Source organism: Sus scrofa, chromosome 9, assembly GCF_000003025.6.
Source record: "Sus scrofa isolate TJ Tabasco breed Duroc chromosome 9, Sscrofa11.1, whole genome shotgun sequence".
Taxonomy (NCBI): Eukaryota; Metazoa; Chordata; class Mammalia; order Artiodactyla; family Suidae; genus Sus; species Sus scrofa.
In genome coordinates, this window is record NC_010451.4 from 12,655,377 (window position 1) to 12,680,673 (window position 25,297).

The 25,297-nt window shown below is 56.4% G+C and overlaps 2 protein-coding genes across 3 annotated transcripts in view; one reads left to right on the forward strand and one right to left on the reverse strand.

The window, feature by feature from the left end:
- The window catches only part of USP35 (ubiquitin specific peptidase 35), a 76,931-nt gene extending 69,349 nt beyond the window's left edge, over positions 1 to 7,582 (forward strand). Inside the window, 6 exon segments of the mRNA XM_013979184.2 lie at positions 2,506 to 2,599; positions 3,498 to 3,604; positions 4,118 to 4,398; positions 4,401 to 4,678; positions 4,856 to 5,569; positions 6,480 to 7,582. Coding sequence (XP_013834638.2) covers positions 2,506 to 2,599; positions 3,498 to 3,604; positions 4,118 to 4,398; positions 4,401 to 4,678; positions 4,856 to 5,569; positions 6,480 to 6,647 — 1,642 coding nt within the window. The 3' untranslated portion in view covers positions 6,648 to 7,582.
- GAB2 (GRB2 associated binding protein 2) overlaps positions 8,282 to 25,297 on the reverse strand; it is a 187,766-nt gene continuing 170,750 nt past the window's right edge. Inside the window, exons 4-11 of one of the 2 annotated variants that reach the window (XR_002335549.1) lie at positions 18,959 to 19,551; positions 17,608 to 17,702; positions 16,059 to 16,323; positions 14,635 to 14,725; positions 14,282 to 14,384; positions 12,781 to 12,906; positions 10,990 to 12,047; positions 8,282 to 10,328 (exon numbers count right to left, since the gene is read on the reverse strand). Coding sequence is in view for 1 of the 2 variants with exons in the window: in XM_003129701.4 (XP_003129749.1) it covers positions 11,904 to 12,047; positions 12,781 to 12,906; positions 14,282 to 14,384; positions 14,635 to 14,725; positions 16,059 to 16,323; positions 17,608 to 17,702; positions 18,959 to 19,551 (1,417 nt within the window). In the remaining variant the exon portion in view is untranslated. Of the gene's footprint in view, positions 12,048 to 12,780; positions 12,907 to 14,281; positions 14,385 to 14,634; positions 14,726 to 16,058; positions 16,324 to 17,607; positions 17,703 to 18,958; positions 19,552 to 25,297 lie in introns of both variants that reach the window. The other variant, XM_003129701.4, reaches the window with a different exon arrangement.

Here is a 25,297-nt window from a genome sequence, read left to right on the forward strand (position 1 = left end):
ATCGTAATGACCCAGAGTCTCTACTTCACGTGTTGCTTCTGTACATTCTCTGGTTTGCAAGAGTACAATGACGTGCATCCATCGTATGGCGTCAGATAGTTTTCACTGCTCTAGACATCTTCTGCTTGACCTACTCTTACCCTCCAACTCCAGGCAGCCTTTTCACCGTGTTCACAGTGTTGCCTTTTCCAGAATGTCATACGGTTGGGATCATACAGTACGCAGCCTTTTCAGATGGGCTCCTTTCACTTAGTTATATGCATTTAAGTGTCCTTCATTTCTTTTCAGGGCTTGATAGCTCTTGTCTTTTGAGCACTGAATAATATTCCATTATCAGAATGTACCACAGTTCCATTTTTCCATTCACCTGCTAAAAGACATGCTGTTTTTGATTCCAAGTTTTGGCAATTATGAATAAACCTGCCATAAACATCCACGTGCAGGTTTTGTGTGGACATAAGGTTTCAGCTGCTTTGGATAAATACCACAGAGGATGACTGCTGGATGGGATGGTGAAAATGTGCTTAGTTATGTAAGAAGCTTCCAAAGTGGCTGTACCATTTGGCATTCCCACCAACAATGAATGTGTTTAGCTGTCTTTTTTGGTGAATGTATGTTAAGATGCTGGTTTTCTTATTGTTGTGTGTTAAGAATTCTTTTTGTATTTTTGATATGTCCTTTATCACATGTGTTTTTAACCAGTATTTTCTTCTGGTCTCTGGTTTCTCTTCTAATTCTCTTCCTATTGTCTTTCACAGAGCAGATGTTTTAAATTTTAATGAATTCGAGTTGGTCAAGTATTTCTCTCATGGACTGTGTCTTTGGTGATATTTCTAAAAAGGCATCAGTTAATCAAGGTTCCCAGGTTTTCTCCTGCTGTTTTTTAGGAGTTTTGCATTTTGTATTTAGGTCTGTGATGCATTTAGAGGGAATTTTTGTGATGGGTTTGGGGTTTGTGTCCAGATTCATTTCTGGGTGTGGCTCTGCACGTGTCGCACTACCGTCTGTGGACTGGACTGCCCGGTTCCAGTGTGTTACTTTTGCTCCTTTGTCAAGCATCAGTGGACTCTGTTGATGGGGTCTGTTTCTGGGCTCTTCATCCTGTTCTGTCCATCTGCTCCCTGCCAGTGCCACACGTGGACATCCCTTTGAAAGGTCCCAGTGAGAGGAAGCTTTGCTTCTGTCTCGGGGAGGACCTCCAGGCTCTTCTCTTTGAGCTTCGGTTCCAGGAGCAGGAGGAGGCTGGACCTGAGCTCGAGGACTTCCTAACATGCTGCTGCTGTGCTTCTCACGCTGCCTCGGGAAGGACTTGTGTATTTTTCACATCTCCCATCTGCTGCAGACTCCTAACGTTTGTAAAACACAATAAAGTGACTTACCGGGAAAATCATGACATGCTTTTATGCTCATAGTAATGTCAAATCCTCATACAGGTATCTTTTTTTTTTTTTTTTAATGATTTTTTTCCATTATAGTTGGTTTACAGTGCAGGTTTCTTTTCTTTCTTTTTTTTTTTTTGTCTTTTTAGGGCTGCATCCCTGGCATATGGAGGTGCCCAGGCTAGGATTCGAATCGTTGGAGCTGCAGCTGCCGACCTGTGCCAGAGCCACAGCCATGCAGGATCCGAGCCATATCTGTGACCTCCACCGCCGGATCCTTAACCCATTGAGCAAGGCCAGGAATTGAACCCACATCCTCATGGATAGCAGTCAGATATGTTTCTGCTGAGCCACGACGGGAACTCCACCATACAGTTTTCTAAATGTTCAGTTTCTGAATTTGTCGCAGACTACTGTGCGGACCTCGTGAGGTTATACTGTACTGCACAGTGGGCTCAGGTTCGAGAGATGCCTGGCCTGTTTGCCGGGAACTTCTTGGAGAGAACAGGAGCTCAGCTGGAGCCTGGGAATTGGCTTGTTCCAGGGAATATGGTTGTCGTGCGGGGCGCCTTCTTGTCTCCCATAGGATCAGACCCGTCTCGAGCCCCCGTCTGCCCCCGCAGCATCCTCTTTTTTTCAGCACATTCCTCACATTGACCCCTGCCTCCCTCATTTGAAGGCAGAGGAACAGCTCAGGTGGTGCTGGTGGCGGGGGCGCTGCCTGGGAGGGGCTGTGCTGGTCGACTTGGAGGCTGAGACTGGAGCAGGGCCCGCTGCTCGGGATGAGTCTGAACACCATTTCCTGGGGAAGCAGGGAGCAGGCCGTGAGTGGCTGGTGATGATGTTGGCACGAACCCTGGAGTTGGAGAGTTCCAGCTTCAATACCCTGGGCCCCCAAGACCTCAGGGCATTCACATCTTCGCGCCTTGGCATCATGGGCTGCTAGAGCTGGACGGGACTGCAGGGTCACCTTGTTGTCCACCTGCTCCTCCTCCCTGGCTTCCCGCCCAGACTTGAGCTACAGGTATCGGTCCTGCGTCGAGCCCAGAGGCTGTGGTTGCCATGGGATGGGCAAGCAGAAGCTCTGTGGGTGCCCTTGGCTCACTCTGGTGCCCCTCCTTTGAAGTTTCAGACACTGTGTGCTCCGTTTGACCGAGAACAACTCGCAGCCCTTGATGACCAAGTTGCAGTGGCTCTTTGCCTTCCTGGAGCACAGCCAAGTGAGTGCAGGGGGCGCTGCATGTGCTGCGGTCGGGGGGGGGGGTGCAGGCGGATACCTCCCCTGCCCCAGGACCTGCCTGCATCTGGTTGTGAGCCCCCACTCTGTGGTGTAAGCTGTTGGGCCCCAGTCCAGTCTGGTATCCGTTCGTGGCCAAAGCCCAGGTTGCCAGTTCAGTGCCCTTACCAGGCTGGAGAAGGGAGTGCTTTTTGAGCCCCGGTCGGCTGTGCTCCTCCGCAGCCCGTCTCCCATCGGGTATTCAGTCCTTCGCTTTAGGTGTTGCTTTGTTTGCTGTCATCTTTGAGCACTCACATTGCCAGGCACGCTGAGGGCTGTCTTTGTGGTATTTGCTGTCTCTGCGCTGGTGGAACCTGCAGCCCTGTGCAGGGTCACACAGATGAGTCAGCTGCAGACATGGCTTCGTGGGGCACAGAGTCTGAGGTGGCGGGGGAAGCAGAAGTGGCCCTGCGGACAGCAACCATGGTGCTTGAGTAGAGGGAAATGTGTCTATTGGGTATGCGCCCTGGAGGGAGAGGTTGATTGTGATGGGGGTTGGGGGCCCTGGGAGGGACAGGGAACCCTGCATCTGGGGCCTGACCTCGGGAGCTAAGCTTTCGACGGGGAGAAGGGTGTTTCTGACAGAGGGAATGGAGTGAAAATGAGACGTGTCAGGAGGCACAGACTCCTGGAGGACCGCTGGTCACCGTGAACCCAGGAGCCTTACTCATAGGCTGCATGGACTTGGTGGGATGGGGGGGTCAGGGACCGCTAGGAAGGGGGCACTTCAGTGAGGCAGCTGGGAGTTTGGGGCAGAGAGACCCTTAGGCATAGCATGCCATCTAGCTGGGGGGGGGGAGTCCCCTGCTCCTGACCCTGTCCTTGTCCTCCCTTGGTCCTAGCGGCCTGCCATTTCTCCAGAGAACTTCCTGTCTGCCTCCTGGACACCCTGGTTCAGCCCCGGCACCCAGCAGGACTGTTCAGAGTACCTGAAGTACCTGCTGGATCGGTAAGGGAGGCCAGGCCAGCCTCCGCACAGGGGCGTCAGCACGCACGAGGGTCCTTGTGGGAACACCCTGTCTGCCTGGGCTCTGTTGCCTCCTCCTCCTGGAAATGGGGTCTGGCCCTGTGGTTGAGAGAGGCTTGGGGAGGGAAGATGTGTGCCCTGAGGGTGGGGACAGGTCGGAGATGCTGATGGGCACGTGACCTGGGAGGCATCAGTGAGTGTGAGTGAAGGGGTGCAGGTATGCGTCTTCCCATCACTGCTCTGGTGGCACACGCACGTACACAGGCATGTGTCTTCGTGGCAGATTAGAGCCCTGTGGAGTAAGTATGTAGCATGTACGCCTGGCCTGTAAGTGCGTGTGCACAGGACGTGTTGTACGCATGCATGTATGTTATCCGTGCCTCCTGAGTGCGTGTAAACCTGTGGCCAGCTGGGTAAGTCGCTGGCACAGGTCAGGCCAATGCACCGGAAGTGGATCTCTGGGTGTGGACGAAGGCCCTTTGCTCCCTGCTCCAGGCTGCACGAGGAGGAGAAAACCGGGACGAGGATCTGCCAGAAGCTCAAGCAGTCCAGCTCGCCCTCCGCGCCCGAGGAGCCCCCCAGCCCGAGCTCAACGTCCGTGGAGAAGATGTTCGGAGGCAAGATTGTGACTCGGATCTGCTGTCTCCGCTGCCTCAACGTCTCCTCCAGGGAGGAGGCCTTCACAGACCTCTCTCTGGCCTTTCCCCCAGCCGAGCGCTGCCGCCGCCGCCGCCTGGGCTCAGTGATGCTCCCTCCAGAAGAGGTCGGCCCCCGGGACCCCCTCTGCCGTCCCGAGCCCAGGGGCCAGGCAAGGTGGGTCCTCGGAGGCAGAGGAAACACTGCATCACAGCCGATGTCCCCCCCGCCATCCTGGACATGGCAGGCCTGGGCCACCAGGGACCCGGCGGGCAGAGCCTTCAGGAGGAGAAGGGGGAGAAGGAGGAGCGAGCAGAGGAGGAGGAGGAGACCAGAGAGGGAGAGGACGAGCGAGAGAAGGGAGAGCCGAAGGGGGAAGAGGAAGAAGAGGAGGAGGAGAAGGAGGCGGAGGAGAAGGAGGCAGGGAAGGAGGAGATGAAGGAGAAGGAGATGGAGAAGAAGGAGCTGGAGACAGAGGAGAGGAAGGAGATGGAGACAGAAGAGAAGAAGGAGGAGAAGGAGGCAGAGGAGAAGAAGAAGGAGACAGAGGAGAAGAAGGCGATGGAGACAGAGAAGAAGGCGATGGAGACAGAGGAGAAGAAGGAGGAGGTGATGGAGAAGAAGGTGGAGAAGGAGGCCGACAGTCTGGGCCCGGGGACCCTCAGGAATGCCGCCGTGCCCTCTGCAGAGGGCTCCCGCTCTGTGCTGGACCTGGTCAACTACTTCCTGTCGCCGGAGAAGCTGACGGCCGAGAACCGCTACCACTGCGAGTCGTGCGCCTCCCTGCAGGACGCCGAGAAGGTGGTGGAGCTGAGCCAGGGGCCGCGCTACCTCATCCTGACGCTGCTGCGCTTCTCCTTCGACCTGCGCACCATGCGGCGCCGCAAGATCCTGGACGACGTCTCCATCCCGCTGCTGCTGCGCCTGCCCCTGGCGGGGGGCCGGGGCCAGGCCTACGACCTCTGCAGCGTCGTGGTGCACTCGGGGGTGTCCTCGGAGAGCGGCCACTACTACTGCTACGCCCGCGAGGGCGCGGCCCGGCCAGCCCCGAGCTTGGGCGCGGCCGACAGGCCCGAGCCCGACAACCAGTGGTACCTGTTCAACGACACCCGGGTGTCTTTCTCCTCCTTTGAGTCTGTCAGCAATGTCACCTCCTTCTTCCCCAAGGACACGGCCTACGTGCTCTTTTACCGGCAGCGGCCTGGGGAGGGGCCCGAGGCTGAGCCTGGCTCCCCCCGGGCCCGGGCCGAGCCCGCCCTCCACAAAGACTTGATGGAAGCCATCTCCAAAGACAACATCCTTTACCTGCAGGTGAGCCGAGCCGCTGGGCCCCTTGACGGGGTCGCTGGGTGGGGGGCCTCCAGGCGCACCCACCCACCCAGGTGCACAGCTGCTTCTCTTGCTGAGTCCCTTCCTTTCTCCTTCGAGCCACTCAGGGGTCACTTAGGGCAGGGCAAGTAGGTGGGCCAGACGGACGGGACCCCGCGCTTTAAAGGGACAGACGTCAGGCACGATCGGTTCTTTATTGTTAGGTTTGTGGAGGAGCAGGGACAGCTCGGAGAGGCGTCCGTGTGGGTGGGGGCAGCGCCTCGAGGTCTGCCCTGCCTGGGGCGCCTTCTCTCAAGGCGGGGATCCCAACACGTAGCTTCAGAAACCGCCGCAGCTGGGGCTCTGCCCAGCAGCAGGGGTGCTGCCTCAGACGGGGTGTAAGCAGTGCAGGGAACTGGAGCTTTAGGGGGAGAATGGCGCTTAGCTGGGGACACTGCCCAGCTGTCCAGGTGGGGACACGGCTAGGGCTGCTGGTACGGAATCGGTGTGCTTTGAGAGGCAGTGGGCGGGAAGCCACATCAGGAAGCTTGCAGCCCGGTCCCGGTGTGGTGTGAGGTGACCTTCTGCATCCTGCTGCCACATCAGGCCCTGGTGAGCTATTCACAGTCCAGTATAAATGAATTCTTTTCCTCCAGGGGGTTGGGAATTTTTAGGGGGTGGGGAGGAAGGATGGTTTGAACCCTAGATAGAGGATGAGTATGAGCCCCCCCCCCCCGCCCCGTGCCTGGCGTGCCTCTCGGGCAGAAGCTGTGGCTCTTGTGTGTCTGGCCCTGGGGGACCCGGGAGGATGCTCTGAGGTGCTGTGCTGGGTGGCGTCCGGGAGTCACGGGAGGACTCTGGCTCCAGGGCCTGAATTTTAAGCTCCCCACCCCATCCCCATCTGTGTTTCCAGGAGCAGGAGAAGGAGGCACGGAGCAGGGCGGCCTACATCTCTGCGCTCCCGGCATCCCCGCACTGGGGCCGGGGCTTTGATGAAGACAAAGACGAGGATGAAGGCCCTCCGGGGGGCTGCAACCCTGCAGGTGGCAACGGCGGTGACTTCCACAGACTCGTCTTCTAACGTGGACCCTCCTCCCCCAGCCTTCTCGCACGTGTGGGGTGCCACAGCCAACCTCGGGGGGTGGGGGGCCTTGGCCTTTGCTGCTGGGAGCAGGGTGGGGGCCCAGGGCCAGGGCGGAGGCGCTCTGCCAGGTGGGGTCTGAGGGAGGCTGCGGAGGCAGGTCTGGTCCTGAAGGCAGGCCCTTCCGAGGCCGGGAGAGATGGAGAGGGGCCTTCAGGGACACGACATGGGCACACGGAGCCTGAGAGACAGAGGCGAGCCCCAAGCCCCTGGCACTGGGCCTCGCCCCGTTGCGACTTGCACCCAAGTGTCCTGATCCGCTTGCAGCGGCGAAGATGGACGCTCTCTGGGCCTTGCGCCCCGCCCTGGCTGAACCCCACAGCACTCGCCTCTTGCCGGCAAGTCGAAGCTCCCTCCGGCTCCTGTCAGACAATCTTGTTTCTCTCTGGTACAAAAAGCGCATCAGGATCCAAGCCCCAGCCAGAGAAGGGGGCCCCCTTGTTTGTCTGAGGGGATCAGGCGCCGTCTGTGGGTGCCTACACAGTTTGTACTCAGAGGGCGTGTAGGTGGAAGCAGCCTGGCCCGGGATCGGAGACTGTCCCCCGACACCAAGTGACAATGCACAGAGGGGAGGACAGCCTCCTGTCCCCTCTCCTGCCTCAGTGCCTGAGATGCCCCCGTTCGCATCCCCCTTCTGGTTAAGACAGAGAGTCCTTATTTTGCTGCAGGTATGTGTGTGTGTCTCACAGCGTCTGTCCTGAGGGAAGCTGGCTGGCTCAGCGCCTCATCACGTGGCCCTTGGGGTGGTGGCGGGGTGGGAGGGTGCCTGGGGAGGAAGAGTATTGACCTCCTTGTGCCCCACCGCTGCTGTACCCCTTCTACGTGGAGGGAAGAGAACCAGGGTCTCAAACCGGAATAAAAGGAGGTTCTCTGAAGCCGGTGAAGCTGTCATTCTTCTGCCTCCGTGGCTGTGCTGTCTGGACCCTGGGTTTCTTGCTGTGTCTGTCTGGGCTGCTGCGTCGGGTGCTGGATGAGGGGAGCGTGCCCTACGCAAGTGCCATGTGAGCAGTGGTGACGCTGGGGGCAGGCATGTGCCCAGGTGGGGGCTCCTGCAAAGGGACTCACCTCCCGGGGTGGTGGTGGGGGGCTGCAGCCTCTTCCGCCCCCGAGCTCTGGGCTGCCCCCGCCCCTTCCTCCTGCCAGAGGCCCTGCAGTGCGGCTGGGCGCAGCCCCAGGTTCTGGGGCAGCAGGGGCTGCCTGGGCCGTAGGTGGAGGACTTGAGCTGCTAGGCTGTCAGCCCCAGCCATGCTCAGAATCCCTCTCTCTAGTCCAGGGCACCTCCTAAGAAGGATGAACTGGCTGATGGTACCACAGTTTCCGTTTCACGCACCAGGAGTACAGATTCTGAGGTCAGGAGGAGTCACTCTTGTTCTCAGCCAAAACAGGTACCCAGTCATTTCCTGTTCAAACAAACAGAAATGGAGCCGCCTGGCAGGCTCCCGTGCTGGGCCTGCGAGGAGCGCCTCTCTCGTCAAGGACGCGGGTCGTGTGGGAGCCGCAGGCAGGGCTCCAAGGGGGTGTGGACTCTGCCCCCTCCCGCCCCCAGACGAGGCAGACTCGGTGACCCATGCTGGTTGCTTCTAATGGACTTTATTGTTGTCCAGCTCCGAGACCACAGTAAAAAGGGACCTGCAAGCTCCAGGCCTGTACCATGTGTCACCACAGCCAACACAGGACCCGCGTGAACACGTTCCCAGCCCCCCCAGACCTCCTCGCAGGATAAATACAGGTTATCGATTTGTTTTTAAAAGAAAACAGAATAAATTAATAACTTAAGTGATTAGGCACCAACAGTGATTTGAAAAATTAAACATCAATTTTAAGTGTAACAGAGCCCGAAACCGAAGACGGGGCTGCTTCTAGCCCATTTTCTCTTCCCGACAAAGCGACGATTCTGTGCGAAATGATTCCTAATTTCAAGACACACGTAACCAACAAACACATAAGAACACACGTCACCATCACAGGGGAGCCTCCATCCCCAGTGCCCTCCGCCGGCAGTCCGCCTGGCCCCAAAGCGCTCGGCGTGTTCCAGAAAGAAGGGGCTCGACAGCTCCCGCGCTCAGCCTCCTTCCCCTGGTGGCGCAGAGGGCCGGGCCCTCTTCCGCCCGCCCCCGCGGCTCTGTCGGCGGGGCAGGGGGGTGGCCACACGCGGCTTGGGCTGAGGCCTTCGCGCTGTGGGAAATCACGCGAGAAGGGGTGTGCTTCTGTCCAAGAGTGGGGGCACACGTGCATGGTTTTGAACGTGGACGTTGCCAGTATCCATCTAGGGAGGGGACTGAGGTCACCGGCCAGCATGCTGGGTGCTGCCCGTCCCTGGTGATCTGGACCCCCGAGCAGAGCGCAGCCGCCGAAGAGTGGGAAGAGCGGCAGCACGTCTAACCTCAGCGAGGGGAGCAGGGCCACCGCTCCCCAGAGCACTCGCGCTCCTTCAGCCTGGCGAGGCGGAGCTGGAAGCGGCTGAGTTCCGCTCCTTCGCCGGGGAGCCCCAGGCAGGCTAAGACCTGTGTGAGCTGTGGTGGCTGACAAACATCCTGGGGTCTCAGTCCTGGCCAGGCCCCAGGAGAGGAGGACTTGGACCCCTGGATCGGCCCACGTGCCAGGCTCTTGACACTGAGCTGACAGGTGCATACTAGACACTGGTATTTGGGGCTTGTGAGCCCGTCTCTGATTTCAACGGGCCCATTTCCCCTTCTCCCACCTTCATTCTCCACCCCTGCCTCACTGCCTCTAAGGGTTCAGGTGTCACGGGAACCAACAACTGGAGGGAGGCCTCGCAGGTTAGAGGTGAGTGCCTCAGTCTCTCAAGACTCCCACCAGTTTCACTGACATCACGGCACATTCAGAAAATGCTGACATGAAGAGGCCCTCTGACAGTCAATAGGAGACAGCGCTGGGCACAGAGGGTATCCACTCCTGGGCCCACCTGTTGCCTGCTGGGGACGCAGGGGTGGCACCATTAAAAGCTCTGACGTCTGAGACCCTTTGCAGAGGGCCTTAAAGGGAAACGGCAAACGCACTGCCCCCATTCCCATTGCACTGTGGGAACACGGAGGCAAGGCCTCACTGCTTCTCCACTGGAGCCCAGCCTTGCCCCCTTCCCTCGAAACAGCTGACCCATCTTCCTCTAAGACCCATGTCAGGTGCCCTCTTTTCCTGGAAACCCTCTTCCTGGACCTCCACCTGCTCCCGACTCCTGCCTCCAGCAGCGACCTGGAGAAGCAGCCTCGATTGCTCAGCACAGTAGCCACATTTTAAGTCTCCCTCACAGCCATTCCCAGGGTGTCGTCATCCTTCTTCTCATAGGTCATGACCTTCTCAAATACAGGGCCAACACCTGATGAATGCCTGTGTGCTCAGGGCCTAGCCCAGACCTGGCTGCAGCAGCCATGACCGAATGCTGATCTTAACTAATACTAGGAGGAGACGGGATACTGGTGAGCGAATCCTGCCTGGGGGGAGGGCTGGCGAGGGCAGTGGGGGAGTACCTGTGTGCGGCAGCGGGATGCTGAGCCGCAGCCACCTCCCTGACTTGGGTGGGAAATCTCCTTTTTTGGAGGAAGGTGGTCTCTTTGCTCCAGGGTGAGATGAAACATCTGGTCTGCTTAGTTGCCTCTGAAACTTGAAAATTTGGCCAATGACTTTAGTATAAAAGATTCCCCCTCCCCAGACTTTGGAGAAAGAGCCTGGGGACGCTGCCCCGCCGCCTGTCCCTGGCAACGACGGCGGAGGGGGAGGCTGATCTGAGGGCCCTCGTCCCTTGCAGCCAGGCTTGAGTCCCACACGGCACCTGGATTCCCCAGAGCGAGAGCATCACACGAGCCGAGAAAACACTCCCTCCTGCCACCCGGTCAGACGTGCCTGGGGATCTGGCATAAATCTCGCCAGACGGCAGGAGTTGCTGGCGGCTCCCACAGGCCGTCCTCTAGTTCCCTTCCCCCCACCCCCGGCTCTCCTCTGCCCTACTGTGCCCATCACCCATCAGCCTGCCAACTGCTCTCACTTGCCCCCATGCACACGGCCCCCCTGACGACCTCACGCCCTGCTTTCTGCTCCCCGCCTGCCCGCTGTACTGCCCCCCACCCGTCTGAGCTACAGCGTCTCCCTGTGGCCCTCGCCCCGCCTCTTGGCCCACCAGTGACCTGCCTTGCTGCCCATCTTACAGCAGCTCACTTGCTGCACTGTCCCCACTCCAGTCCTGGGCACTGTTCCTGTCCCAGGTGGCCCCTGTCCCCAGCTCTTCCGTATCGCCTTCCACAGCTCTTCCCGCCTCCCCTCTTACCCCACACGCTGGGTTACCCGCCCAGCACAGTCCAAGCCTGGTCCTTGCAGCGCTCCCGCTGGGTGGGATCCTGGGGAGGCCGACGGTGCTCCGTCCCAGAGCAGCAGGGCGGGCATGGAGCACCGCAGTTCCGGGGCCCGGCCCCCAGTGTCCTTGTCACTCCATCTCCGGGGCTCTGAGCCCTGCTCCTGGTTCTTGGTTGCTCAGCATCCTCAGTCTTCATCCTTCTGCCTCTCCCACCGTGACAGTGGCACTGCCGCTCGGCCTGAAAGCGGGGGACCCCTGCACGGACCCACTGCCCTTCTGCATCTGGGGCCCAATGCCTCTGTCCCTCGAGACCACCTCTGACCTTCCTCCTTGACCTTGCTTCTCCATCTTTTGGTGGCCATGCCTCCCTCCTGCCAAGAAAGACCGGGATGAAGACGTCCAGGTCTGCTTGCTCTGCGGGTCCTTGGCTCTCTGGGTCAGCGAGATGACGCGGCCTCTTCTGAGACTGAAGGAGAGGTAGCCCAGGGGTTGGAGGGACGAGGGCTGAGGGCCGTGCCCGAAGGTGAGGTGTGGGATCTGGCTCAGAGCCCAGCCCTCCTTCCAAGCGTCTGGAAGATGCTCTGGTCAAGGGCAGGAAGAAGCTGAAGGACGCTTTTTTGGCGAGAGCTCTACTGAGGTGGGTGGAGCAGCAGGGCCACTACTATCAAAGTCAAAGGTGGGCCCTGAGTGGCAGAGCAGGTGCCTCGACCAGGCCCTCCCCTCCGGGTGGAAGGGGTCAGGGTCCCTGCCGTCAGTGCTTTGAAGGCCAGAGTGGCGTGGAGAGGAGGGGGCCGGAGGGCGCGTGGAGGGGAGGAGGGGAGACGGACCAGGAGGCCTCAGCTCTGGAGGTGCTGCCTCCCGGGCCGTCCCCGGGCACGGGCCCCACGTCACAGCTTGGCCCCCTTGGACGGCTCCGAGGACTGCCGCACGTCCGTCCACTCCTGCATGGTGTTCTGCAGGGCCTGGGTCTTCTCCTTGTCCACCTGAACGTAGTCCACTTTCTCATCGGAAGTGACAGATGACGTGGATGGCTGAGGGACAGAGCGGGGAAGTGAGGTGGCTGTGCCGTAGCAGTAAGGTGTGTCCCGGGGAGAGGGGATGGGCCGACCTCTCCAGCTGGACTACTTTTTTTTTGGAAAGTGGCCCACAAAGCTGAACTCCAAACTGCACCATCCCTCCTGTTCGATGCAACAGCCCCTGCCAGCCCTCCGGATATCCCAGCTCCTAGGATGGGTCCAGACCTTCACCGTGCCCTGTGGCCACCTGTCCCAGGGCAGGGGTTGGCCAGTTGTCAGTAAGCACTGGCTTAGCGCTTTGCATGTGGCCTGCGGTGAGCACACGCAGCCACCCAGTGGGGGGAACCGTGCTGGGGCTGTTGCCTGGATCAAGCAGCTAAGCTAAGTGTGTTTCCTGAGCCAGCCTTTCCCGGGCCCAGAAGCCCTTCTGCAGGCTACAGCTGGACAGTGAGTTCTCAAAGAAGAACTCAGCATCAGGACCCAGGATCCCCAAGTCTAGGCCTGTCACAGATTCATGGGGGACTTGAAGCAGATCAGGTCTGTGTGGGCATTCATCTGCCCAACGGCACAGGGAGATGGGCTGACTGATGGGGCCCTCTGGCCCCGGGGTGCTGTGGGCTGCGTGAGGGAATGTGAAGCCCTCTGGGACCCAGGCCACAGCACAGCCCAGGCGTATAGAGGCAGAGCGCCACTGGTCAGTGCGGAGGGCCCCTGGCACTGACACCTCCACCCACCCCACCCCAGGCACCTTGCGGTGAGGGCTCGGGGAGCTCGGCTGGAAGTCCAGGGCCAGATAGTCCACGCTGCCAGTGCTCTTCTTAGGGGCCGGACTGTTGGTGCCACTGGGAATGGGAGATGCGGACACTGGGTTTTGCTGTCACAAAGGAGGGAAAAACTGTTAGCAGGTTTAGGAAACAGTTTAACCCACCACTGGGAAAAACACATCTCTGGGAGTAAGAGCAGCTAGCTCGCTGAGTGCCTACTCCGTGCTGCACTGTGCCGGGACTTCTTATGTTCTCATTTTAACCCTCACAACACTCCTGTGCTGAAGGTATTACTACTATTCTTTTTTTTTTTTTTTTTTTTTAACATGAAGACAAAGCTGGTTCAGAGAGGTAAAGCAATGTGCCTGAGGCTGTACAGCTCGTGGCAGGGCTGAGTTCTGCGCCTGTGCTGCCCCGCTCTCTGGGCATCAGCGCATCTCACTGCAGTCCCCCTAGGGTCTCTGACAGACTCACTGGCAAGTGCTCAGAAGGGAGCACATGAGCTGTAAGCGCTGGACCTCGGAGGGCTTCCGTGGCGCCGCATCTGCTGCTCCAGAGCCAGCATCCACGGCCCGGGGCAGGGCGGTCACACCGCAGCAGCCCGCTCCCTGCAGCCCCAGCTCCTCAGAGGCTGAACAGAGGGGCTGCGTCCCCAGCCCTCACCCTCAGCAGCTCTCAGAGGACACACGCCAGGGCCATGTCGCATCCAGGCACCAAGACCAGCTTGCCTGGCATTTCTCTGAAGACACCGTCTACGGAGAAAGGCCTGGGCTCTGGCTTTGCGGCTGCTCTATTAGGGGGTGGGTTCGTTCTTTCCCTGTTTATGAAGCAGCTACCAGGTACCCACGCCGCCTGTGCGTACCCCTCCGCCAGGCCTTCCTCTGTGAGTCACGGACACTGCCCTGCCTCCCCGCAGGCAGGGGAACAACGGGCTAAGGCAATGAAGAGACCTTTCAGTGTGGAAAGAGTGTCACAGGAGAGCAGAAGGACGTCAATGCTGGAGGCTGCTCCACACACCCCCCTGCTCTCAAACGCCGTCTCGCCACCTGCCGGCTCGCCCTCTGCCTGCCCACAGGACAAGTGCAGACACCCCTAGACCGCATTCGGGGTCCTTCGCGATCCAGGCGGCCACCCCGCCCACCCCTCCTTCAGTCAGAGCCAGGGACCAGCATTCCCTGTGTCCCTCTGTGCACGGCCGCCTCCCCATCATGCCTCCCCTTTCCTGAGCCCGTCCCGAGCGTGCGTCCCCTGTGGGTGTGTAGCCCACCCGCCCAGGGGTTACCACACGAGAGAGGCAGGCCTTCCCTGCCCCTAAAACAGCGGCGGCCCCCTTGCCTCCAGACAAGGACCCCAGCGTGCTTGGCGCACACGCGCTCAAGATGGATTTGCAGCAGCACCTCAGTCCCAAATGCTGTGGGTGCCCTGGGCTGCAAGCTGGGAGGTGGGGACGTGAGAGGTGGGCTCTGGCGGGTCCCAGAGACTCACCATAGGGACGTAGTTCTCTTCGCTGTCTCCTGAGTCCGTGCTGGTGATGCTCTGTGTGGAGATGGGGCGGCAGTACTGGGAGGAGCTGGGGTTGAAGGAGTGGCTGGTGGGAAGAAGATGGAGCGTAAACCCTGGGGGTACCCCCAGCACCCCTGGGCCCTGGCCCCCATCCCCGGCCCTCCGGCCTCGGTGAGTTATCAGATACAGAGCGCAGCAGCTACTCCCTCTTCAGAGAAGAGGAAACCGAGCACCAGCATCCGGAAGCAGCTTTCCTGACGCAGAGCCAAGGGACACGTCCCGCTCACCAACCCCAGGGCCCTGTCCTAAGCTCCCGCGTCCACAGAGACACTCACACGGCCCTGGACCAAGACTTGGTGACAGGCGACTTGAAGGGGAGCTCATCGATGACGGTGTTGTTTCTCAAGTCAAGGGGTGTTGGCTTTGCTGCAGCAGGAAGAGAAGGTTGAGTCGTTGGCCGTGACAATGACACTCGTGTACGCATTTACACATAAAACACACATGCATTTATAAACCCTTCATGTGCATCCTGGCTGAACAGAGACAACGACACTGAGGCTCAGCAAGGTTATGCAATCTCTGCCCAGCTGATAGGCCCTGAAGTCCCATCTCCAGATTCCCAGTTAAATATTCTGCACGCTGTACCTGTGGGGGTCATACTTTCAGAATCTAAAAGGGGGACACGGAGTGTGACAACAGTGTTCTCGCTGGATTTGTGACGTGTGTATGAGAAAGAGATGACATTTGAAATATCATGGAGAAGGCCACCACCACTGCCCCTGCCACTCCTGGACCAGGACTAGGGGGCCTTCAAAGGAGGAAGTGAGCCCCACGAGGTCCCACAGGCTTCAGTTTGAATGCTGAGATCTGCATTCTCTGTTGGTCAGACCCGTGGGGGCTGAGGTCTGCCCATCGGCTCTACTTCTCCCTTGAGTGCCTGCCACTGATCCAGGCCACTCAGAATGAGCGTGAGGCAGACTTGGAACCTGAGCTGCAGCACTTCTTCCTGGTGTAAAGGCAGGGGGCGCAGAGCTGACTTTACTGAACACCTGCCGTGCCCCAGAGTCAAGGTCCTAGAGATGCTTTCCTTCTAAACAAACCCAGGAGGCAAGCATGACCCTCCCACTTCACAGATAGGAAAACGGAGACAGAAAACTTACATGATTAACGCAAGATCACACACCTAGGAAGTGCTGGCTAAGGTTTCCGCCACATCTACCTCATTTGAAAGCTCAATCCTTTCTACTGGAGCACAGCGTGTCTTTTAATGGACTGTGCTGTCAGTGGTACCTTGCTCAGCCCCAGAACCAATACACACCCCTTATCTTGAATTGCTCTGGATATATTCTGAAGCACGTTTACATGTATTATCTAATGATATATATTTTATCTTCAAGGTCTCTGGGAGGTAGGTGTTATACTTCCCATTGCCCGGATGAGAAGGCACAGAAGGAGAATGATTTGTTCACAATCACAGGTTAGCAGGCGGCAGAGTGGGAACCTGGATCTGTCCAGTCCTTCAGACTCCTGCACTCCTTTCCGCACATCAAGGCTCCTCCAGCTGCCTGTCTCCAGGGTGCCAGGCGACTGGGATGAATTTGAAGTGTCTGTGTGTGTGTGTGTGTGCGTTTTGGGTGGCTTAGGCCCTAGAGGCTGGCACTTGCTTGCAAGAAAAGTTCAAGATACATCTGATCCCTAATAAATGCAAACAGTCCCTGAATGCTGTCCAGAGATGGGACAGGAGACACAGTGTGCTCACCTTTCCGGTCCGGTTTGAGGTTGCGGTTGACTGGGGGTGGCTGGATGTCGCTCCCTCTGCTGGAGCCTCGGTGCATAGGAAGGGCTGCAGAGGGGTAGCCAAGCGGGTCAAAGTGATGGGGCCCTGGGCTCATGGGGATGTAGGCGCTCTGGGAATGGTCACCTCCTCGCTCCATGGACAGCAGGCTGGAGGAGCCTGGGTTCATGGGCACGTAGTTGTCCTCAGAATTGGTGCTATCCGATCGGCCCACAGCTGCTTTCCCTGGCTAAGAGTGAGAAGATACACGGCCGTTACTAGGGACAGGAAGCAACAACAGGGTGAGACTTGACACACAAGGCAAGAGAAGACAGAGCGGGCTGTGCTGTGAGGCTCTAAGGCAGACCCTGGGGAAATCAAATGAGAAACCAGAGAGGGAGACAAGAATACACAAGGTCTGTGGGTCTCTAGCTTCCATGACCCCTTGGAGCTCATTTTTTTTTGGTCTTTTTAGGGCTGCACCTGCAGCATATGGAGGTTCCCAGGCTAGGGAGCTGTAGCCACTGGCCTACACCAGAGCCACAGCAATGCAGGATCTAAGTAGTGTCTGTGACCGACACTGCAGCTCATGGCAATGCTGGATCCTTAACCCACTGAGTGAGGCCAGGGATCGAACCCACATCCTCATGGATACTAGTTGGGTTTGTTGCTGCTGAGCTCACTTGTTTTTTGTTTTTGTGATAAGTCTTTGGTAGAAAATATCCGGGAGGCTGGGTCCAGGAGGCGTTCTGAGGCCTGGCAGAGGCACAAGGCAGCACTGCTTGGGTTTGAGTCAGGACCCACCCTCCTCCTCAAGTCCAGACTCACCGATGGCAGGTCCGCTTCTCAGACCCCGAGCAGGGCAAAGAGCATAAGAGAAGCCTTGGCCCTGGCAGGTGACGTCTGGGCCACCTGTCAGTATGACAGCAGGCTGCAGTCCATACGACCACAGCTCTGTGCAACGCAGCCACCGTGGCCGTAGCCTCCTTCGACTCCTGCCCTGTTCGTCCAGACATACAGCTAAGCTGCTTATGCTTCAGCTACCTGACCTGCACAATCTTTTCAGGGGGCCTAAAGCCAGGCCCTATGTGGCTGAGCCTGACACCTTAGAGAAGTGTCATCAGCCCCCTCCACTCAAACCGTAATTCTACCCCCGAGCCGGACCCTCCCCCTGAGCAGCCCTGCCTGGAGTCGCACACTGGGGCCTCATCCTCCAGGAGAGACCTCCTGGGTAAGGATGCCGCCGTCGATGCACCAGCCCAGCACCAGGGTTCCGGGCCGTCCAGACCGCTCCTGCTCACCTGCAGTGACGAGTCCTGTAGTCTGGAGCACCCGAGGACACACATTTTTTCCAGACCAGATACCCACCTCCTATTTCCTAAAAACTCCACCCAGGGTTCTGAACAGACATGCGAAGCCAGCAGCCTCCTGAGAGGGACATGCCCCCCTCTTTGGGGTTGTGTCTTCCGTTCCATGGGTGAGACCGTTAACCCCCCTGAGCTGGCCTAAGGCCCCCTAGCTAAACCCCACTCACCAGGAAAGCGCCGACTGCATCGCTCATGGACTCGGCGGACCGGCCTGCACCATCTCTGCCGCGCTGGGGGTAGTCGTAGGACTCGCAGGAAGAAGCTACAACAGAGGAAGGAGGCTCTGTGTGCACTCAGGGTCGATCCCTGGGCTGACCCCTCCCCACGCCCTTGCCAGACTCCGGAAGATACTGCTCTTGACCCTACGAGTGAGTGATCACGTCACTCCTCAGCTGGCCAAGTCCTCCCAGGCTTCGAGATGCAGCTCCCGTGTGAGCATCTTCGGAGGCTGTCCCTTGGCGATGTCTGCCTTCGTTTCGCACCTTCCCTCTAACTCTCACAGCCCTGTCGCCTGTCCCGTGGTCCCAGCTAGCACTGAGACAGCTATTTTAGGAATAACGATGCCTGACTACGTTATACACATTGGTTTTATTTCCCACCTAGCGGGAGCTCTCTGAAGGGCAGGGCACGTTTCACATGGCTCTGTCATCTCAGTCCCAAACACAGGGGACCAATCAGAGTGGCTGGGCTGAAGACAGCAAAGGGTACTGAGCCAGGGTCAAGTCCGCCGACTGCCTCTGCAACCCTGAGTAAGTCTCTTAACCACCAAGGCCCTCATGTGAAAGGAAAACAGTGAGGCTCTGTCCCCCAACTCTCGGAGCCACTATGTGGCTCACACAGCAGGACGGATAAGAACAGGCGTCGGGAGCTCTAAGTAAGATGCAAAATGAAAGGGATATTGTTCTACTTTTTCAAAAACCGAGTTATACGCAGAGCTGGAACACTCTTAGTGGGAAATAAGTGACAATGGAATTTAAATACTCCAGATAGAAGTTCAGACTTTAACCAAAGTATTTCGCTGGAAATTAAATACTTCAGAAAGAAGTTCAGACTTTAAAGTCTTCAAATTAAATTGAGTAAGAGATTCAAATGTGGCTTAGAAAACATTTTGCAGATCTAATTTTAGGTCTGTTGGTCCGCATAGGTTTGGACTAGTCTTCTAAATTTATCTTTGAAATCTCTGGTTTGATTTATAAATGAATAAAAGACTATGATTTAGACCTCCAAACCCATAATACGTTGTACTGTGGTTAACCAAGAAGGTTCTACCTCCTTAGGAAAAGAGCCACTTCTCTCAGGCAAGGTCTGCCACCCACTCGCCATCGTGGCGTCCACCAGCAGCCTCCAGCGCTGGAGGACCAGCTGGAAAGGCCTGGGGAGAAGACGCTCGCACCTGCAAGTGTCGGCAACCTGGGCAGGCCTCACGTCTCCCTGGCGCGGGTGGCCGGGGACTAGCACACTACCGAGAAGCCCCGGGCCACCCCCCTCCCCCGAGTCTCCGCCAGGGTTCAGACTGACCTCGGTGAAGTCGGCTGTTGTCCATGGCTGGGAGGGTATTGCGCCTGGGGATGGTGGCAGCGGCAGAGACGGATCTGCTGCTTTCGCCCAGTGGAGGTCTCTGCTGAGGGCTGCCCCACCGAGGTGTTTCTGCCTGACTCGGCTTGGGGGGCCGGGGCGGGGGAGCTACGGCCGAGTCCCCAGGGGCGGCCACCGCCATGGCATTGTGGTTCTTGTCCAGCGTGAATGTCCTAGGGATCTGGTAGGCTGAGAGCGGGGTGGCCGGAACGTCCATATTGTCCACCAAGAGGTCCGCAAACTCACGGCACAGGGTGTTACTGGGCATCTTGAAGGTGTACACCTCCTCGTTGTCTGTCTCGGAGCCTGTGAGGCTGCCCTTGGTGTGGCCGTGCGAGGCCAGGCTCCGGGGGAGGTCGTAGGTGCTGTCTCTGAATTCTGCATTGTGCCGGCTTGGCTTGGGGAGGCTATAGAAGCCGTGCACTTGACCACTGACTCCATTGACACAGTGTCCGTTGCCCTGGGCCAGTTTCTGCACAGCCGTGTCGCTCCTCATGAGAAACGAGGCCCTGGTGCCCTGAGAGAAGCTGGCGCTCCTAAGAGATGGAAAGAAGGGGGCACAGGGGTTAGAGGCGGTCAGGGCTGCCCGCGGGGGAGGCAAGCAGGCATGGTCAAACCCCGTGCAGCTGGGTGGTGTGCGGCAGACACAGACTGAGGAGGCTGGCAGGCCTGAGGTTTCTCTGGGCAAGGCACGCCTTCTCTCTGAGCTTGAGTTAAGGCACCTGCAAAAACGGTGATTGAAATCAGTCTTTGAAGGTCGTCTAGAAATTGGACTCTAGTGTATCTAGTATACAGATGTTTGATCAGTGTTAGCCTTTATCCCCAAATGGCTGTGATTAGCAGAGATTGGTCTTACTTCCCCAAACAGGTATCAATAAGCCTGTTATACCCCTCACTTGTTCTTTGCTTTAAGTGCCACAGAACAGGCACATTTCTGTACAAAGGCTGTGAGACAGTGGAAAGAACCTGTAAGCTGGTATCAGAATCCAGCAAGCAGGTCATCTTATCTGAGCCTGTTCTCCTGCTGTAAAGCAAGTCAGCTCGTGCATGTTGCTGGTCTAAGTTAAAAATAACTGTTCAAATGTAAGCTATAGATTTATTTTTCATCATGTATTACAGTTTGTTGAGAGGCAGTTAGAGGGGTAAAGAGCTCTTTCCAGAAGACTGAACTCCTACGAGAAAAGTGCTTTCCTGTTTGGGAACTATACTCAGGACAGAAAAGGTGTTTGATTATTATTTTTTAAGGATTTAAGTTTTGGCGAAATAAGGCAAAATCACAAAGATCTGGGCGGGGGCGGGGGGCAAAGGGAGCTGCAGTAGTTCCATTACAGCCACTGACAGGCTCTGTGGGCTTCGCCTGGCCCCCTCCCCAAGGCAACCTGGTGGGTCTCTGTGGCTCTTGAGGGTCCGTCTGGTTCTGAAACTCCACAACCCTTTGGCTTTATCAGCATGGTTTTCAAACTGGATTCTGTGTTCTGCATAGGTGTCTTGGGAAGTTGGAAGGTGAGGTTCCGAGCAGGGAGAGATTCAGCTCTGCTTTCCTCTCTCTTACATTACGATTCTTCCTAGGATTCCACGCGGGGAGAAACCGCTCTTCTAGGACAACCCTTTAGAGTTGTGATTCTCAGCCTTTCGGAGGCTATATGCCTCTTTAAGGATCTGATAAACAGCTCTGGGTGCTTCTCACCAGAATAAGGCAAATCTCACATACGCACAGCTCTGCAAGCTCGCCCTCTCTCTAACCTGCTGCGGCCAACCTGGGGCACCTGCCCTTTGACAAGCTCTTTCAGCTCATGGGAGCTTGTTATTTACGGATGTGGCCACCAGATGGTGATAGAAAATAAGGCCCCTCAGCTTAGAAGGAGGAAGGGAAACAGGTGTCGAGGCCAGGCTTTCTCTAATGGAAATGTGTGTCCTTGAGGGCCGGGACCTCCACTGCAGTTCCCAAACCGTCAGAGGCCCTCTTCTCTGGGCCAACGTGCTCTCACTCCCTTTCTAGTCCCTTCCACACACAGAACCCGGCCAGCAGCCACAGCCTTCGTCACTGATCATCTAGCCTCTGGATAACGAGTGCCTGGAGCAGAGGACGCGGAGCCGGTGGTAGACAGAAGGTGTCCATATCTGCCCGTTTGTCTTTGGTGCCTTTACTTCAGTCTTTTTTTGAGTTTCCAGCTCTGCTGGATGCCCCGATCTGGATTTGTCCATTGAAACGACATTCCCTGATGGTGTACTTTCCGTCTGTGCCAGGCACCATGGATACAGAGAGGCCTCCTGCCCTAGGGGAGGGGGCACCGCAGCGGAGGCGGTGATGTGCATGCAAATCTTATAATCAAGCGGGTAAGTGGCTGGTGACAGACTTATACCAACCCTCCCTGGTGGTGGTGCTGAGAAATGTCAGAGGAGGCTTCTTCAGAGCTGTCCCCTCTGAGTGACCCTGGCAACTGGCCAGGCCAAAGGCAAGAGAAGGAAAAGGGCGCCTCACACACCAAAGTGGAACACAGTCTGGCAGGTCGGAGGAACTGCGAACTGCTCGGACTGGAGCCAGCGTCTGGGGAGGGAGGGCTGAGAGGTGACGGGAGGGGCCAGGCCTGGGCTGATGAGAACTGAAGTCCTGGGAAGATGTTAAGGTGGGGACAGGCTCGCAGGTACCCTGCTGTCACCTTAAACATATTCGAGAATGAACTCATATCCACCTGTCTCCCCAGGCTGGGGAAGGGCCCCAGCTGCTCAAGCTGAAACCCGGAAGTTACCTTATGATTTCTCAGGTACTGACCACATCGGGGCCTGCAGAATCCACCCCCATTTAGGGCCCCCCGGTTTTTCTTCTGCATTAACGAAAGGGCTAATGACCAGTCTCCTACCATCCCACTCACGTTTACTTTCTGAACCTCCCAGCTTAATACCTCTCCTCTCCAATCTCCTCTCCCCAGCTCCCCTTCCCACTCTAGCAGCTCCTCAACCTCCCAGTGTGCCCCATAGGTGCCCGGCCTGAAAGGTCACCCGGCCTTGTGTTGTTTGCCCTGCCCGGAAGGCCTCTTACTCCAGTCCAGTGGGCTGGTACTCAACTCCAATGGCACAGCTTTTTTTTTTTTTTTTTTTTTTTTTTTTTTTTGTCTTTTTGCTATTTCCTGGGCCGCTCCCTCGGTATATGGAGGTTCCCAGGCTAGGGGTCAAATCGGAGCTGTAGCCTCTGGCCTACGCCAGAGCCACAGCAACACAGGATCCGAGCCATGTCTGTGACCTACACCACAGCTCACGGCAATGCCAGATCGTCAACCCACTGAGCAAGGGCAGGGATCGAACCCGCAACCTCATGGTTCCTAGTCGGATTCGTTAACCACTGCGCCACAACGGGAACTCCCAATGGCACAGCTTTTAAAGCTGTTTCTTACACCCTCTCCCTGGCACCACCTCAGTCACCTGCTTAACTCTGTTCCTGGCGCAGGGAGCAACTGTAATCTGCGTTATGCATTGTCACCTGTCACCTCCACCACCTGTGATTTCCTTGAGGAAAGCAAGTGTGTCTTATTCATTTTTTCTCTCCATAGCACCCAATCAGTGCTTGTCACAGAGGAAACCGGGGAATGTCTACTGAATGAACAAGCAAATGAATGTGTAAAGAAAGACAAGTGTCGGTGCCGCCTCCCCTTCCCCGAGTTTGGCCTGAACCCTGTGGGCATCAGACTGAAACCCTTCCTCTTCAGAACACAGACGCCGGGGTCCCAGGCTCCTGCTGCCGGGCATCCCCTCTCCAGCGCTCAGAACTACCCACGTATCCCTAAACCCTCTCCCAGCTCCAGCTCTGGGCTGGCAGTATTCACCTTTCTCTGGAATGTTCCTTTGATGCGTCAAAATCTTACACCGAGTGCCAAGGGGACCTTTTGCTCCACAGAGGTCCTTTAGGTCTTAACTCTCCTTTCCGCCTTCCTCACTCCTCCTCCTCGGCCCCCACCGAGCTCTGTCCTCCCACCATTACACTCGCCTTAGTCTGTCTTGTATGAAGGTTATGTGTGTCTGTGCCTTCCCACTTCTCCCTAACCTGTGCTCCTAGAAGGCAGGGGACCATAGCCTGTCCTGTCCCCTGGCACAGTCCCTGGCATGTGCTAAATGACACGGACACATGCCAAGGGGCACCAGGTAAAGGGGCTGCACAAGGGCAATGAACCTGCCCCAAGGTATCTGCTCGCACAGTACCAGAACTGGTTCCAGCACCCAGGTCTCTGGACCCCCTGCCCCAAACCCGCACTGCCGCGGTAGATACGGATTGAGACGGGGACTGCTGAGCCCTCAGAGTCGTGATGTGCTGAGCCACTCTCCCGCAACGGATACTCAGAATTGGGGATTTGGAAAAGGGTTTCTCTGCCAGGGCTTGGAACTGACAGAAGCCTCATAAGAGAAGCACAGGACTGTGCCAGGCATGTCACATATGATGTGGCTTTTAATCTTGATGACAGTTCTGAGAGACAGGAAGGTGTTACCTTCCCACGTCAGATGAGAAAAACAGAGATGGCGCCAGAAGATACTGGAATGCAAGTGTGTAGCGGAGCTCCCTGGGGGCAGAGAGGTTTGGGAGAAAATACTCCCCAGGCCAGCAGCTTTTCCTTAACATTCCTGGCTCCCAGCTGCTCCAGGGGCAGCTGGTGGGTGGGCTATCACACCACCTCTTGCACCTGCTTTGGTCATAACCTCAACCCCAAACCTCTGTCTTGGCTCTTAGAAATGGTTTCCTAATTCTTCCCAGCCACTTGAACTTGCACTTGTTCTCTGGCACATTTTCACACAGGACCTACCACACGACACCACAATATCACTCTTTTCTACTCTCTGAGACACCAAGTACCTTAATGATGAAGGGCCCACTTTAATTTTTAATGGCTGGGTTCCCATTTAAGGAAACCTTATATGATAAATGCTTCTAAGTGAATTAGCCACCATTTAGAGTTCTGTACCTGTCACTGGCAATCTTAAGAGGTCATCTGGACCATTCTACATCTGACTCATTCCAAATGGATCCTTCCAGTGAGGGAAGAAAACAGAAAATTCCATGCCACCATCCCCAAGAGGTGAGGTGATCGTGTCAGCTCAAACTCTTCTGGTGGCAATACCGAACCTGCCTTCTCTCTGTGGTTAGAGAGGACTGCTGTATCTGCAAAGCTAAATGAAAGTAAAAGCTGTACGTTCTGCCTTTGGTCAATCGAAGCCATGGGGAGAGTGGGCCTTAGGAATGATTAATCACAGGTAAATTCGCCATCAACATTTTTTATTTTACTTTTTACCCACCATCTCTCTGCAGACTCGTGGGCAGGGTCGGACTTTCATTCTGGAATTCTGTCACTTGAAATTTCACTTCCCTTAACCCCTCCCCAGAAGGAGGGCTTTCCAGGGCATGGGACTCACCACAGCTCATCCCCTGTGACGGGCTTAACAGCCTCCTTGAAGTAAGAAGACAGAGACAGCCCAGAATCTAGAACGAGGCCCTAAGGCTAGAGGGCAAAAATAAATCTAGTGAAACTAACCTGTTTTCAAAAACACTGTATAGTTATGACTGTAACTGGTTACTTATTTTAGCTCAGTGGAAGAGCTGGATTGAGAAATGAAGTCATTTTAACCACAATACATACTATCTAGCACTTGAAAAAATAACGGTGGCTGGTAACTTACTGTAGTAAAAGTAATAATAACAAATCCGTGGTTTTACCTCTAAGATGCTTAATGTGTTTAACTGTATATCAGGTGCCCTCATCAATGTAAAAGGAATAGAAGGCTGGTATGATTAGCCTCAGTAGATGCTATTCCACTACAGTAATCCAATCAGGCGCACTTGTTTCGAGGCTAGACAGACAGGAACGGACAGGAACAGCTGGTTCTCTCTCAAAGACCCTCCTCAAAAATAATCCTATAAGGGAGTTCCCATCATGGAGAAGCAGAAACGAACCTGACTAGGAACCAAGAAGTTGTGGGTTTGATCCCTGGCCTTGCTCAGTGGGTTAAGGATCTGGTATTGCCGTGAGCCGTGGTGTAGGTGGCAGATGTGGCTCAAATCTGGCATTGCTGCGGCTGTAGTGTAGGCCAGCAGCCATAGCTCCAATTAGACCCCTAATGTGGGAACCTCCATAGGCCGTGGGTGCAGCCCTAAAAAAAAAAAAGCCAAAAAACTGATTTGTCTTATTGACTTGTTCTGTATAGATTCTAGAAGTAACTCCTTTGTCAGCTAAGTGTTTTGCTATTCTTTTGTTCAGATATGTGTTTTGAATACTTTCTCACATTTGGTGACTTACCATT